Below are 15,493 nucleotides of genomic sequence, written 5' to 3'. Positions count from 1 at the left end.
ATTGGCAATCATATATAATTTCCATTAATGTTAAATATTGTATATATTTCCACGTTTGTAAATATTTTATTGTACAGTTTCTGTGTAAGCAATGATGAAAATCAACAAACGTTTTAATAACATGCATTGCTTGTTCATTTTGTACTGAAATCCCTCCTTATTAATAAAATCCTCAGTTTCCTAAAGTTAAAGAGTCCAAATCATCTCTGAATGTAGTTCAATGAAGAAACTAAGGTGAAAACAGTCAGATATACATGCTTCACATGTGCCTCCTATAAAACTTAACATATGACAGAAATACTTATTTATCTAAAAATAAAAAATGGTTTGACTGGGTCTTGCAGCCTGCCCTGTGAGCAGTAGGGGGTGCTGTTGCTCCAAGATGATTTCTGGATGTTTTTTTCTTCATCAGAAATTTGATGAAACTTGAACTCTGTATGAGGGACGAACAACAACTCTGAGCTCTGAGAGGAAGTGGATAATGCTTCTTCACAGTAATTCCTCTTGCTGATCTCTGCTGAATCAGACGCACGGCTCCTGAAGAAATTAAACAGCTTCACCGTCTGTCAGCTCAGCTTTAAACTGAACCAAGATGAAAAAGTTTGTTCTGACACTTTTGTTCTGTCACGTTTCATCATCAGGTAAAGTCAAGTTTGTTTTTTTCTTTCAGCTGTTTTACTTTTTCTCTGGATCTAGACTTTTTGCTGAACTTCCTTTTTTTCTCCTGCAGAGAAACACTCCTTGAAGTTTTTCTCTGCTGGATTTTCTGGGATCCCTGACTTTCCTGATTTCATTACAACAGCAGAGGTTGATGGAATTGAAGTTGGTACCTGCAACAGTAACAAAATAATGAAGATAAAGCAGGATTGGGCTAAAAAATTACTGCAGGCTGATCCAGACCAAATGGTTGAGTACAAAAGAGAGTGTTTTGAAACCCAGCCTCATTACTTTAAAGCCATCATTAACTATTTGATGCAGAGCTTCAGACAAAGTGAAGGTAAGCTATTCTATCCTTTGGATTTTTTTCTATTTTTACTTTTAATCTTGGGCTGCTCCCAGGGGCGTGATCCTGCCGAGGATCACAGGGGCCACGGGCGGGTTCTCTTTCTCACAATAAAATTTTATAGATGGACTCTGCACAGTTAGACTGAAGCTACAGAAGAAGAAAGTTAAGTTTTAATCTTCTTCTTATTCCCATTGGCAGTATTTGGTATTTTGAAACAAACAGCGTTGGAGTGTTGGCAGGTCTATCTGACCTGGATCACTCAGCCAGACACAGGACAGGAGCTGCAGATTTAAAATGTGCTCGGATCAGTCTGTGGGGTTAAAACTGGTGTTTTCAGGATGAAAGTTCAGACACTAAATTAACGCCATTTTCAGGATGGGGATATAAAAAAATTACTTAACTTGCTTAATTTAGATATTTTAGGGGAAAGTAACGAGTAAATATAACTTATTATTTTTTCAAAGGAATTTGCTCAACACTGTCCATTGGTGAGATCATCTGTTGGCTGAAATCAGTCTTTCTCTCTCTCTGTCTCTCTCAGGTGTCCACATCTTCCAATGTATAGCTAGCTGTGAGTGGGACAATGAGACTGGAGAGGTTGATGGTTTCATTGTGTATGCTTACGATGGAGAGGACTTCATATCACTTGACATGAAGAGTATGACATGGATCGCTTTGAAACCAGAGGCAGTTCCTACAAAACTGACCTGGGACACAGAAATAACTTCAATGAATTATAATAAGAACCTAGTCTTCAAGGTTCTTCCTGAGCGGCTGAAGAAGTATGTGGACATTGCCAAGAGCTCTTTGATGAAGACAGGTATGATCCCATGACCAAGTTTAGGATCCTCATGAAAACACTTTGACATATTTTCAGCTACTTTTTTCTTTGTACTTCTTTGTCTTTTATTGCATGTTTCCTTTCTCCTTCTCCCTCAGTCGTCCCGTCAGTGTCTCTCCTCCAGAAGTCTCCCTCCTCTCCAGTCACCTGCCACGCTACAGGTTTCTTTCCTGACGGAGCCGTGATGTTCTGGAGGAGAGATGGAGAGGAGCTTCAGGAGGACGTGGACCACGGAGAGATCCTCCCAAACCATGATGGAACCTTCCAGATGAGTGTGGACCTGCTGAAACCTCCAGCTGAGGACTGGAGGAGCTATGAATGTGTGTTTCAGCTCTCTGGTGTGAAGGAGGACATCATCAGCAAACTCCACAAAGATGTGATCAGGACCAACCATGGTGAGTGTGTCCTCTGCTCAGGCTGAGCTCCAGCAAACAGTCAGAGTCCTCATCATTAAAACTGTCACAGAGTTTGGATCAAAAAGAAAAAGGAGGACTTTTCTTTATTTGTTGTTGTTGTTTCTCTGCAGAGGGTCCCACAGATGTTGCTGTTGTTGTGGGTGTGAGCCTTCTTCTTCTTCTGCTCCTTGTTGCTGCTGGTGTTGGATTTGTGTTTTACAGACAGAGGAAAGGTAAGAGTCTCTCAGGTGTGCTGATGATTCTTTACTCTGACATAATCAGAGAACTAACGCTGTGTTTGTCTGACCTCACAGATACTAAAACCAGGACTGAGCGCCCTGAAACTCTGAGCACTGAAACAACAATGATGAACCCTCCATCCTGCTCAGAACCAGACCAGGACCAGGAAGAACAGTCTTTAAATAATGAACCAGTTTGTTAACATTAAGTCCAGGGCCCTGTTCTACGAAGCAAGTTCAGACTAGTGAGATAGCCTTGGAGCTATCTCACTGAACTGAGTGCGGTAGCCGGTGGTCTCGCTACACGGTTTGACGACGCTGATTATCAACCTCATAAGTGGATCCAGCTAGGCAATGAGCGCATGCAGGCATATAAGGCGGAGCCCGCTGCATCTGACCAATCGAGAACATGGAGCAGTCTGGAGCGTCAAAGCAGGCCGGAGAGAGAAGGAGCGCATACGTCACTCAGGAGGAGCAGGAGGTGATCATGAGGAAGTATGACGAGGTGAAACATGTAATTAACGTTAAAAGCAACACCGTCGCCGCTGCTAAAGCACAGAAGGAGTGCTGGCAGAAAATTGCTGACAGTCTAAATGCGTAAGTGTAATGCAAAAAAAAAAAAAAATTGTGCCGTTATCATCCTGAAATATCACTGTTCACCATGCACTTTTACTGTAACATGCACCATACCTAATTTATTTCTTAGATGAATTTATTCATTTGTTCATTCCTATCGTGTTTATATTTTTTGTTCGATATGTAGCCCACATGAGGTCTACATGAATTCCTGTCACAATTTTAATACGGGCAATAAAATATTGTCATGGAACAGAAGTGTTGGCATTAAAGATCTTATTGAGGCAATGAGAGTTCTTAATTCCCTTTAACTACCTGTAGAAAGTGTCATGTACTACCAACCCCTCCCTGGAAAACCGGTAACTTTCGTCATCCGAAAAAGAGAGTGGGTCGGGCTCCGATGTCCACGGGATCCTCTAAGAACAGACAAGCCATTTTTTGGTGAGGGTTCATTGGTCAGTGGGCGGGGTTTTTATAGTCCGCGAGTTCAATCTGGAACCTAACCTGCCCCGAAGCAGGTTAGCCGTTCAGCGTACGTTGCCATGGAGACTCGCCTCGCTGAGGAGTGATCCCGTGTCGTAGAACAGGGAATCCAAAAACTATCCTCAAAGCTACCTCGCTAGGCAGTAATCCTGCTTCGTAGAACAGGGCCCTGGACTTCCTCTGAGGCTGAGCACGTGGACTCTGAGCTTTTCTTTGGATCATTGCTTCAGCTTCCTCTCAGGGTTTCCTGGTTCCTGTTTAAAACATGTTGTAGCATTTAGGGCCAGAAGAGCATCACAGAGGCACCGCCATGCTTCACTGTCTGCAGCTGTTCTTTAGTCCTCCTTCAGACAAACTGCTGATCCAGAGGCCCAGAAGGTTCTGGTTTTGTTTCCCAAACTTCTGTGGCTCATGTCTTTGGTGGTTGTGTTTTGTTGTTGTTGTTGTTTTGTTGTTAAACACACTGAGGTCATGTTCACTACATGAAAGGTCAACACCACTGGGAGACAACATGCATGTTAGCTTAGCTACAGAGCTATCAGACTGCTAGCTGACTCATCATCTCACCATCAGAGGTAGAGAGAGGTTGGTCTTGTGTTTCCAGTGTGGTGTGTTTCTTCAAGTCTCAGCCTCTTGGCCTTGTTTCAAGCTCGGCTCTTTGATGTCAGTTGGCGTACCTGTCCACCTTCATGTTTGGTACCAGGTGTGTCTCCTGTGAGCTCAGATTCCAGTCAGCAGTGGTTTGGTTTCTCTTTTGCTGAGCTTTGTTTGTCTCAGTGTTGTTTGTCCGTGTGGTTGTTGGTGGTTTGTCTGTCTGGTGAACTGAGTGCAGCTTTAAAAACAGTGTTAGTGTTTTCTTTAAGCTCCTGAAGCTCATGAGGTTCAAACATGTCGGTGTCACTCTGTAAATGTTAGTGAACAGAAAAACTGATCCATCTTCCTTTGAATGAGAAAGTCTGTTCCTGCTGCGTTCATTAAATAACCTCACCTCACAACGACGCTGTGGCAGCAGAGCCAAAAAATATTAAACCATAAAAAACTTGTTGATCCAGTTTCTCTGTTTTGTGACGAACCAGAAACTCTCACAGAAACTTTAAGTAAGTTCATGGATTGTTAGGCCTTTCCTTTTTTATCCCTCTTTTAATTTTTGATTATTTTAAAATAAAAATTTAAAATCATCTCTGTCTGTGTGAGTAGTGACATGAATATCTACTGAATGTTTTCACCATCAAACAGGTTAAAAAGAAAAAGCTGCAGATTTTTAGAGGAAGCTTTGAGAAGAAATGCTGTGAATTGTTTCCTCTTCTTCTTGTTTTCACTGAACTTTAAACTCTAACACTTTCATTTATTTTATTTGTTTTTACTTTGTGAGGATGAGAAAACTTTGACACTATGGTCCATTTACAGAGCTAGTTTTTCATGAACTTCACTCAGACATGTCCTCACGTTGCATTTACAGTAACTCTCCCCTAGAGGGCAGCATAACCCTGAGCTCTTCCAGCAGAGTCAGACACATGAGCTGCAGGAGAAACAGAAAGTTTAAAACACTTTAACAGTTCCTCTGTGACATGAACCCAGCTCTCAGTTACTGATCAGTCTGAAAAAAGGAGAAAACTGCTCCAGTCACTTCATTCTTCATCTTTAAACACACATGAATGACCTGTACGGGTGTTTTAAAAGTTTTATTTAGTGAAACACATGATAAAACATGTGATGTAGATGAGAGAGCCTGCCAACCTGAAAGGAAACGCAGTCATCATGTCTCAACTTGTGCTCTCTGCAGCTCAGAAAACAAACTTTAAACCTGCGCTAACATCAGAGCGGATCAGGTTTAAAAACTGAGGATCTGTGCAAGAATTGTGGGTAAAAAAAGATCATGATACATTGTTAAAGTAACACTCCTCTAGTGTCTATATTTTTTATATCTACATTTCACCATGAACCAGGAGGTCATCGTAGCTCCTTCATTTGAACTCCAATCTGCTTCAAATTTTACACAATCAAGGTCCACCTCCTAACATGTCTGTGAGCTCAAACCTCTGCTACTGCTCTGGAAATGCACATTTATACCTCTCACATACATTGTTCAACCTGTTTCAAATTTACAACACAAGATCACAGATGCATTCCAGTGACAGGAATAGCGCCACCTGGTGGACACACATGATATTTTCTTCAACAAACACTTTTAAACACACTTCTTAAAAGCTATGGTGTACGATTTGGGAGCTTTGCTCATCTTAATAATACCGTTTATAGGGCTGTTATGGTCCTATGGTCCAATCTACACAATATAAAGACCAAAAACAACAAAAAAAATCCATTCAGTATATCCGCTGCAAAGCTGCATACGAGTTGACCAATCTGAACTGCACATGGCATGTGCGGTTCAGATTGGTCTGTGAGTCCATCCAATCCCCTGTCTCCCTCTCTTCGCGCTGTGGTCCCACCTCGTCCTTCCCCTCCACCCCTCTCACGTCAGCTAGCTGTTCAGCTACCGAAGCGTCATGGAGCCAGAGAAGACCGACTGACTCTGAGACTTGACCTTTCAGGCGGAAAAATGATTCCTGTTCGAGATAGGTGAGGGGTGTCAGTGTATGATTTTTGCGTCTCAATGAGAAAAACATTTTGATGTTGGTTTGATCTCTGTTTGACTTTCCTGCTGGCCACTAGGGCCATTTTTGTGTGCCTTGATGGCGCTAAAGAGCAAATTATGGGATGTTGGGGGTCAAGTTTGGCAACATATTGAATTTTTTGCCGATCCTGAGGTGTGTTCCAATTTTGGTGAGTTTTTGAGCATGCTTAGGGGGTCAAATAGAGCTCAAAGAGTCGTGGGAAGAAGAAGCAGAAGAAGAGGAAACAGAGTAAAAACATCAGATCAGGTGTTTGAAGTTGAAGACACAAAAATTCTTGACCCCCTCATACCCAATTAAAATATGACAACAATGATCAAAAACCCCTTAAGGACTGGCTTACCTGAGCCACCAAGAGTCTGGAGCCTTACCTGCTATCAGCCCCTGATCACCTCCTTCCTGTTTCTGATTGGCTCTCAGCTCCACGTGGTCCCAGTGCCCCTGCTACAATAAAACAGAAGAGTCGTGTTTGGTTTTTAATCTTAAACCAAAAGTTGTATATTTCATTACAATAAACCAGGAAGTGATTGACTTATTATTTTTAATGCGGATGGAAAATGTCTTCCATGTAACTCAGGTATGGTTTAAAAAAGGTGAATCAGTGGTTTCTAAGGACTTTGATGGGTTTGTTAAGGCAAGTATCTCTTAAACAACTAAAAGTGACGAGATTTACTGCTGTTTCTATCCATCTCTTCTTTTATATCTAAGACCATCACATTGGTGTTGTGGTCATGTCGTTGTGATGCTGACTCATTTCACTAGATGGCGGTAATTGTTCAGAACCTGCCACCCGGATTGACGGACAGCATTACTGCTCACTAACAGACTGAATTCAGCCAAAACACTTGAGTCTGTGGTAGAGCCTGATGCATTTCACAATCTAACAGCGAATCTCTCCCTGTCTCTTGTATAATTTAATCAGATTATCTAAGTGAGTTTTCCCATCACATTATAAACTGATACTGATGCAATTGTTTTCTTAAGTGATAGTCATTAAAAATCCCTTCACTGATTTTTAACATTTAAATTTGCGACAAAGCCTTCATGATTTAAAAAAAAAAAAAAAAAACGTTTGAATGCTAAAAAAAAAAAAACCGATGACAATATGGATTACCACTTTAAAATAATAATAATTTTTGCAGTTATTATTATTATAATTATTACATTATGACAATAATAATAATAATAATAATAATAATAATAAATTTATCAATTATTTTAATTATTTATTATTATCATTATTATTATCATATTTTATATATATATATATATATATATATATATATATATATATATATATATATATATATATATATATATATATATATATATATATATATATATATATTCAACTTTTGATGTTTAGAGCTATTGGTGGGAAATGTTGCGGTCTTTTTTTTTTCAATGTGCAACCTTCCTCAGTTAAAAACTGATACTAACGCATTTCTTTTTCTTGAGTGCCAGTCATATATTTCTCTTCCCTGTTATTTAACATTAAATTTGTTACAGTCTTCATGATTTAAAAAACAAAAACAATGTATAAATGTTAAAAAATGATTACAATATGGATGATCACTTTATAATAATAATGATAAATAATAATAATAATAATAATAATAATAATAATAATAATAATAATAATAATAATAATAATAATAATAATAATAATAAAATATTTATTTATCAATTATTATTATTATAATAATTATTATTATTTTATTATTATTATATTTTATTATCTTATTTTATCTTATTTTATTTTTATTTTTAATTCATGTTTAGAGCTATAGGTGAGAAATTTTGCAAGTATTTTTTTTATGTGCAACTTTCGTCAGAGCTCTCTCCACATGGGTGGAGCTCAGATCAGACACAAGACAAAGGAGAGGACGCTTTGTTTACAGCTCAGCAGACTTTTGATCTTTTAGGAAATGAGAGGATTTAAGAAATCTGAGGAAACACTTAACCCTCAGACCCAAACATGAAGACCTCGGTGCTTCTCTTGGTTCTGATGAGCCACTTTGTTTTTTCAGGTAAGATCAGGTTTTACAAGTTTACTAACCGATCAGCTGAAAGCAGCTTTACACACAGGTCACAGCTTGTTAGTGCCTCACAGACGTGGGGATGGAAATATCAATTTATCACCAACAAGGTCATCTTGCCAAGGTCGTGCCAACTCCTTTCACTTTCTGTTTTACTTTAGTATCTAACTTTAACAGATTGTTTGTCACTGCTGTATCCTTTAACACATATTGACACCATGAGAGAACAAACAGCAGCTAAAAGGAGGTGGAAAGAAAAGGTCTCAGTGTAGTTAATGTTGGGCAGATGTGTCATAGTAACTCCACCATCCTCTCATCTTATCATGTTCTGAACTCAGTCACTCCTAATGGCTGGAAGACTACATTAGTCCAAAGTATGAATCAGTTTATCATCAGTTTACCCCAAATTCAAATGTGATCGTAAAGCGGTGACTGTTGATATGAAACAGAGATAAACATTTAAAGCTTATAAAAGTTGACTGTCATAAAAGACAACAGAAACATTATCTGCCCAAAGACCCTCCTGTAGGAAAGTGTTAAAGGTGTCCATTAATTTGACTGCGAAAGGTGTTATGACGTCACTTCCCTTTCCGTCCGTGATATTGTTTATGAATGCTTACACATCGTCGGGGTTGAAGCGCCTTTTCTTATCCTGTGTTTGATGAGCAAGTTGGGAGCATCGTTTATACGTTAATTAGATACACGTGACCGTGTCGTAAACTATTGTGTGAATGTAAACCTTTGTGCTGTATTTACACTTTGTTTCTGGATTATGTGGCTTGGTCTGCCCTGCCTGCAGTGTATGCTTGTGCTCATTGTTGTTCACCCATGCATGCTTCACGTGATCAGCCAGATTACTTGTAGTTGCAGCCTGCGCCCACTAGATGGAGACACACACCACCAAATGTATCTGGAATCCTGTACATTCACACATTTGCTGTGGTTGTTACTTTCTGGGTTATTTGACCACATTATCACATATTGTGTAATACAATTTATTTATTTTACAATGTTTAATACTTCTCTGTATTTCTGTTTCCTTTGTAGACCACAAAGACATACACACACAGACACCATCTTGCGCACTTTTTGTGTTTCTCCTGTATCCTATCCATCCACACTTCAACATTGAAGTTCCTGTAAATTCTCTCCGTGCCCCTCTCTCTGACCGGCGCTCTGTCGAAGGAGGCTATTAGACCAGGCAATTCTTCAGAGTGTCGCTCTATCACACTCAGGGTTTGTTACCCTTCAAATAAAAGTTTCAGGAGAAGCAGCAGTTTATTAGTGGCTGAAGAAAAAAAGTTGTAAATATCTTTCCTTTGCATAACGGATGTAGAAACTGGGCCACACATTTAACAGTCATGGGACATTTTAGAAGCAAGGTTATAATAGTTTTGGATTTGTCATTACAGTTTAGTTTTAATTAGTTTTGGAGCAGGCATTCTAGTTTTTATTTAGTTTGGATTTTTGCAACAAGGCTTAGTTTTAGTTTAGTTTTAGTTTAGTTTTAGTTTAGTTTTAGTTTAGTTTTAGTTTTTCATACCTTATTAACCAGGTGCAGGATTCAAAAAGGTCAGAGTTAATACTTTGTTATGCTGTTTATTTTGAAGTCCAATATAGTGCTCACTGCTCAGTCAATGCTGATACTGAACTGTTGGCTGCTGCTTTAAACACATGAAAATAATATAAACTCAGTATAAAAGATATAACCATCAATTATATAAAATAATGTTGACATAAATTACATAAAAATAACACTGGTTAACAACAAAAAAATTGTCTAAGGTTTTAAAGCTGTTTTAAGATCATTTTGGGGTGGAGAATTCAAATATAACATTAGTTTTGCTCTATCAGGTCAACTTTTTAAACTAGGACCATTTGCTGTTTTTCACCTTTTCTTTATCTTTACGTGTATGGTTGCTTTATTGTTCATGCATCTACAACTTACAAGCACTTTATTTTTGGCGTATGTCTATATCGTATATCGTTTTGGATGTTACCCAGTTTGTCTTCTTGAAATACCTTCAGTAAATGACTTATCTTCATTCTTATCACAGAGGTGAATGCCATGGCTTCTCGTAGAAGAGCTTGCAAAAATCACCCTGATTTATTCTGCTACATCTGTGGTGAATACACATTGGCACCTAACAGGAACTCTGTTACAAGCTTCATAAAGCGTGCCTATAATGCCTATTTTGGTATAAAGCTTGGTGACCAAGATAAAGCCTGGGCCCCACATATGGTTTGCAAAGCATGTACTGAGTATCTGCGTCAATGGACAAAAGGCAAGAAGAGTTGTCTAAAGTTTGGAGAGAACCAGCAAACCATGTCACTGACTGCTACTTCTGTGCGGTCAATGTAACTGGGATCAAAAGAAAGAACAGGGGCTGCCTTACGTATCCTGATCTAGAATCAGCACGCCGTCCTGTTGCTCATATAAGTGAGGGAGATTCCTCTAGTGACAACATTGATCAAGAGGATCAGGTGTTTGTTGATGATGATGCTCCACATCCTTTCACACAAATAGAGCTAAATGATCTAGTTCATGATCTAAGCTTGTCCAAGTCCTCTTCTGCACTTTTGGCTTCCCGACTTAAGGAAAAGAACCTTCTTGCAGACAGTACTCGCATAACATTTTACAGAAACAGACACCAGGAATACCTCTGGTAGTAACTAGGAGTGCCAAAGTACGACCCCAAAGATTGAAGACTGTTCATTGATAGCAGCAAGAAATCCCTAAAATGTGTTCTACCACACAATGGTAAAAATAATATAGCATAATAAAGCATTCTTAGATAAGTTATTGGCATAACTCAGCCCTTAAGTTGGGCAAAAACATAGATTTTCAACCAATCTGTGTGGCTTCAAAGCCTGACCTGGTAGAGTAAAACAGATGTCATTTCCCCTAAATCAGTTAAAAAACTCTAGACAATTTTCAAAAAGAATTTTTTTGTTACCCAGTGTAATATAAACATAAATCATAAAATAAATATAATATGAGCTTCAATAAATAAAAACTTGGACTCTGTAACAATTAAACTATTACAGATGCTCTAATTCATTGCTCCACTACGTTTGGTCGCAGCACACCGCACAGCCAGTCAGTGCAGTAAACAAGCTCGTCCCTGTACGCCGCTATGATGGTGCTGTACGGCGCTGACAACTGCTGAAAACTGTTGTAAAATTGGTTGGGAAAATGTGACGGATTAATTTAAATCCTAAAGGCTATTAATATAGTCAAAAACTATAACTAAGGACATTTTGTCTTTAATTTTGGTTAGTTTCAGCTAGTTTAGTTTTCGTGTTTAGTTTTGTTTTAGTTAACTATTACAACCTTGTTTAGAAGTGTATCCTATTTCTGAGTTTGAGGATGTTTGTGGATTAATGCTGAAAATATCATTGTTGTCTGTCGTTCAGTGAAACACTCCCTGAAGTACATCTACATTGCATCATCTGGACTCCCAGACTTCCCAGAGTTTGCTGGAGCTACAGTGATTGATGAAACTCTGGTGGTTTACTGTGACACAAAGATGCATGTCAAAGAGGACTGGATGAAGAATCTGTTTGACAATGATCCTCAGCAGCTACAGCGCTACACGTTTGAGTGTTTGGAGAATCAGCCTTCCTACTTCAGAGCAACCATGGACAACTTAAAGCAGCGTTTCAACCAGAGTGGAGGTACATACACACGTCATATTCGTGAAGCCTATCAGTTCTACACATGAATGTTTTGTTAACCTCAGCACAGAAGAGACACAGTAACATCATAATCATCTGACCAGCTTTTGTCAGTTTGGTCCTGCTGGAAAATGGAATCAGCATCTCCATAAAGCTCATCATTGGGTTTGTTGTGACTGATGCTACTGTTCATTTTGAAGCATGAGCACAGAAAGGTACAAGACCTACCACATTTTGGTGAGATAAGACTTACCAGGTACAAGTGAAAACAACAAGGGCAGGGCACACAATCACACAGGAAAAAAGAGACAAAAAGGCAGAACAGAATGGTACACAAGCTTCTTAATATACACTAGAATAGAATAGAATAGAATAGAATAGAAAAAACTTTATTTATCCCCAAGGGGAAATTCAGGAGTCACCGCAGCATTTAAGAAAACCAAAGTAAGAAAGAGTATAGAAAGTGCAAAGAGGTCCACAAGAAAATAGATGACGACATCCCGTCCACCGCTCGTCCACCACTCTCCAGCCCAGCCAGTCTCCACCTCCACAGGGTCCAGGACTGAGCTTCTTCAGCAGTCTGTTCTGTCTCTGTCTCCTGGATCCTGTCTGCTCACAGCAGGTGAAGCTCTTCCAATGTGGCCTTGGTGTCTGACCCGCTGGGTTAGCACAGCTAGCTCGTCCATCCCACTGGAGATAGATCCCACGTTCCCAACAACGATGGATGGAGGGACAGGTCCACGTCGTCACCTCCCAGCTCACACCTGAGAACCAGCACGTCGTCCTCACCTCCTCCTCCTCACCTTGAGGGAAATCATCAAGCCTTATGCCGCGGCCACACCAAACGCGAACTCACAAATTTACTCGCGCGAATCGCCTGGCACGCGCCGCATGAACGCCCGAGTCTCACCGCTGGACTATTTTGACAAGCTGAGGGGTACTGCAGTACTGCGCATGCTGAGTAGAGAGCCCGTTCATATTAAGACCGAAAGTCCAAAAGAGCATCTGAAAAACAATGAGCTGTGGTTTCCAAAGCATGACAGGAGAGTGTGTGAAAGCTTTGGAGATCACCATCAAGGCCTGCTGCCTCTCCCTGGTAATCCACCTCCACTGGCCCTGCCTGGCTGTTCCCTGAGACCTCATCCTCGACCCCCCGACCCATGTTCCTGGAGGTCTCCCTGGGGATAATGAAGGGGTGGAGGAAAGAGAGGAGCACAGAGAACTTCCATCTTTTCCCTGGCTCTGCCCCTGCCCCGCTCCTCCCTCCTCTCTATCAGCCTCAAAACTCCACTGAGGAAAACACAGTCTGACTCAGTGATGACCCGTGCAGGCAAATCCAGCTGGAAACGAATGTTTACAGAACTTACCTTCAAAACCTGTCTCCTCAGAGACTTTCAACCAAGCCTGCTCCTGTTTTTCTGGTCTCTGTAGAGTACACACGTCGTATCGTATAACTCTGGATGATGACACACCACACAGATTGTTTTCTCCTCCATCCTCCGATGGAGTTGGAGCCGGAGCAGGCAGCGGTTTTTCCCCCCCAATCAATGACATCGTGGGGGAATGTGATCACTGATTGGCTGCCACGGCAAGCCTTCACGCGAATTCGTGTCAAAAGTTCAATATTTTGAACTCGAGCGAATTCGCGTCTACCGCCCAGAGGCGTGAACGCTCCAAACCCCCCAAACGCGCCGCCCGAGGCGAATCGGCGTCTTTACGCGTCTTTGCATTGACTTTGTATGTAATCGCGCCATAACACCATAACACCAGTTAGCATTGACATGCTACAGGCTGCTAACGGCTGATTTCACATGTAAACAATGCAGCCATGGTTACATGTAGGATCCCCAGACAAACACAGGAGAAAAGTAGTAAAAATATCACTGAAGATACATAAAGTTTGGTGTCCATGACCAACAATGAACCATATAAAGTGATGATCCACTCCGAATACAAAGATGACGAAAAAATGACAAGAAACGGACAAAGAAGAGAGAGCTGCTGTAACAGGCAGCTACTTGGGCAGCACCTAGCAACGTAGACATAAGACGAAGACAGAAAGTATGATGACATGTCATAAAATAAAACTGCTGTTAGCAGACGGTGAGAAAGAGAGGATGTTACTACCATTTGTCCAGTGTTGATATCCTCTGTTGTCTCTCAGGTGTTCACATCTTACAGAGAGTGAGCGGCTGTGAGTGGGACGATGAGACTAGAGAGGTAAACGGTTTTAACCAGTACGGTTATAACGGTGAGGACTTCATATCGTTTGACCTGAAGATGTCTACATGGATCGCTCCCAGACCACAGGCCTTCAGCACCAAACTGAAGTGGGATGCTGATAAAAACAAAGGAATCTTCAACAGATATCACCTGACCCAGATTTTCCCTAAGTGGCTGAAGTCATACATCTCTTATGGAAAGAGCTCTCTGATGAAATCAGGTAGTCAGCTGGTTCGATGGTTTTATAAACCAGATAAATGGATAGTATCCCCAGGGCCTGTGTCTCTTATTGCCATCTTTCTGTGTCTCCCTCCTCCTTCTCCCTCAGTGGTCCCGTCAGTGTCTCTCCTCCAGAAGTCTCCCTCCTCTCCAGTCACCTGCCACGCTACAGGTTTCTTTCCTGACAGAGCCGTGATGTTCTGGAGGAGAGATGGAGAGGAGCTTCAGGAGGACGTGGACCACGGAGAGATCCTCCCAAACCATGATGGAACCTTCCAGATGAGTGTGGACCTGCTGAAACCTCCAGCTGAGGACTGGAGGAGCTATGAATGTGTGTTTCAGCTCTCTGGTGTGAAGGAGGACATCATCAGCAAACTCCACAAAGATGTGATCAGGACCAACCATGGTGAGTGTGTCCTCTGCTCAGGCTGAGCTCCAGCAAACAGTCAGAGTCCTCATCATTAATACTGTCACAGAGTTTGGATCAAAAAGAAAAAGGAGGACTTTTCTTTATTTGTTGTTGTTGTTGTTTCTCTGCAGAGGATCCCACAGATGTTGCTGTTGTTGTGGGTGTGAGCCTTCTTCTTCTTCTGCTCCTTGTTGCTGCTGGTGTTGGATTTGTGTTTTACAGACAGAGGAAAGGTCAGAGTCTCTCAGGTGTGCTGATGATTCTTTACTCTGACATAATCAGAGAACTAACGCTGTGTTTGTCTGACCTCACAGATACTAAAACCAGGACTGAGCGCCCTGAAACTCTGAACCCTGAAACATCATCCATGAACCCACCATCCTGCTCAGAGCCAGACCAGGACCAGGAAGAAGAGACTTTAGATACAGAACCAGTTAGTTAACATCTGCTGAGGGGGTTAAACAGTCACTGTACCAACCAGGTAGAAGGCGTGATATTTCTGTAGATTTTCTGTTTCTACTTATGTTTTAAACATCTCTGTCTGTGTGAGTAGTGACATGAATATTTCCCCCTTTGAACAAGTCGAATAGGAAAAACTGGATCTACAAAGGAAGCTTTGAGAAGAAATGGTGTGAATTCTTTCAGAAATGTTTCTCCTTCTTCTTGTTTTCATTTAGTTTTAACCTCTGAAATGTTCATTGATTGTATTAGCTTTTAACTTTTGAGAATGAGAAATATCTGGCACTGGATTA

At 40.7% G+C, this 15,493-nt stretch overlaps 2 protein-coding genes across 2 annotated transcripts; both read left to right on the top strand.

Moving 5' to 3' along the window:
- Nucleotides 1-409: 409 nt before the first annotated feature.
- On the top strand, nucleotides 410-2,684 carry LOC141803275 (major histocompatibility complex class I-related protein 1-like). The gene is made up of 6 exons (XM_074687237.1): nucleotides 410-641; nucleotides 731-997; nucleotides 1,548-1,826; nucleotides 1,946-2,242; nucleotides 2,374-2,475; nucleotides 2,557-2,684. Exons 1-6 carry the CDS (start codon nucleotides 593-595, stop codon nucleotides 2,682-2,684), a joined length of 1,122 nt encoding a protein of 373 aa, XP_074543338.1. The 5' UTR covers nucleotides 410-592.
- A 5,467-nt stretch (nucleotides 2,685-8,151) lies between these two features.
- LOC141802876 (major histocompatibility complex class I-related protein 1-like) lies at nucleotides 8,152-15,189 on the top strand. Its single transcript, XM_074686659.1, has 6 exons — nucleotides 8,152-8,210; nucleotides 11,628-11,890; nucleotides 14,055-14,333; nucleotides 14,442-14,738; nucleotides 14,873-14,974; nucleotides 15,056-15,189. Exons 1-6 carry the CDS (start codon nucleotides 8,152-8,154, stop codon nucleotides 15,181-15,183), a joined length of 1,128 nt encoding a protein of 375 aa, XP_074542760.1. The 3' UTR covers nucleotides 15,184-15,189.
- Nucleotides 15,190-15,493: the final 304 nt, after the last annotated feature.

This window comes from Halichoeres trimaculatus, unplaced genomic scaffold (genome assembly GCF_033239565.1).
Source record: "Halichoeres trimaculatus isolate MK-OKI-2021-1 unplaced genomic scaffold, fHalTri1.1 fHalTri1_scaffold_14, whole genome shotgun sequence".
In the NCBI taxonomy this organism is placed as follows: Eukaryota; Metazoa; Chordata; class Actinopteri; order Labriformes; family Labridae; genus Halichoeres; species Halichoeres trimaculatus.
This window is presented reverse-complemented; position numbering and strand designations above follow the sequence as displayed.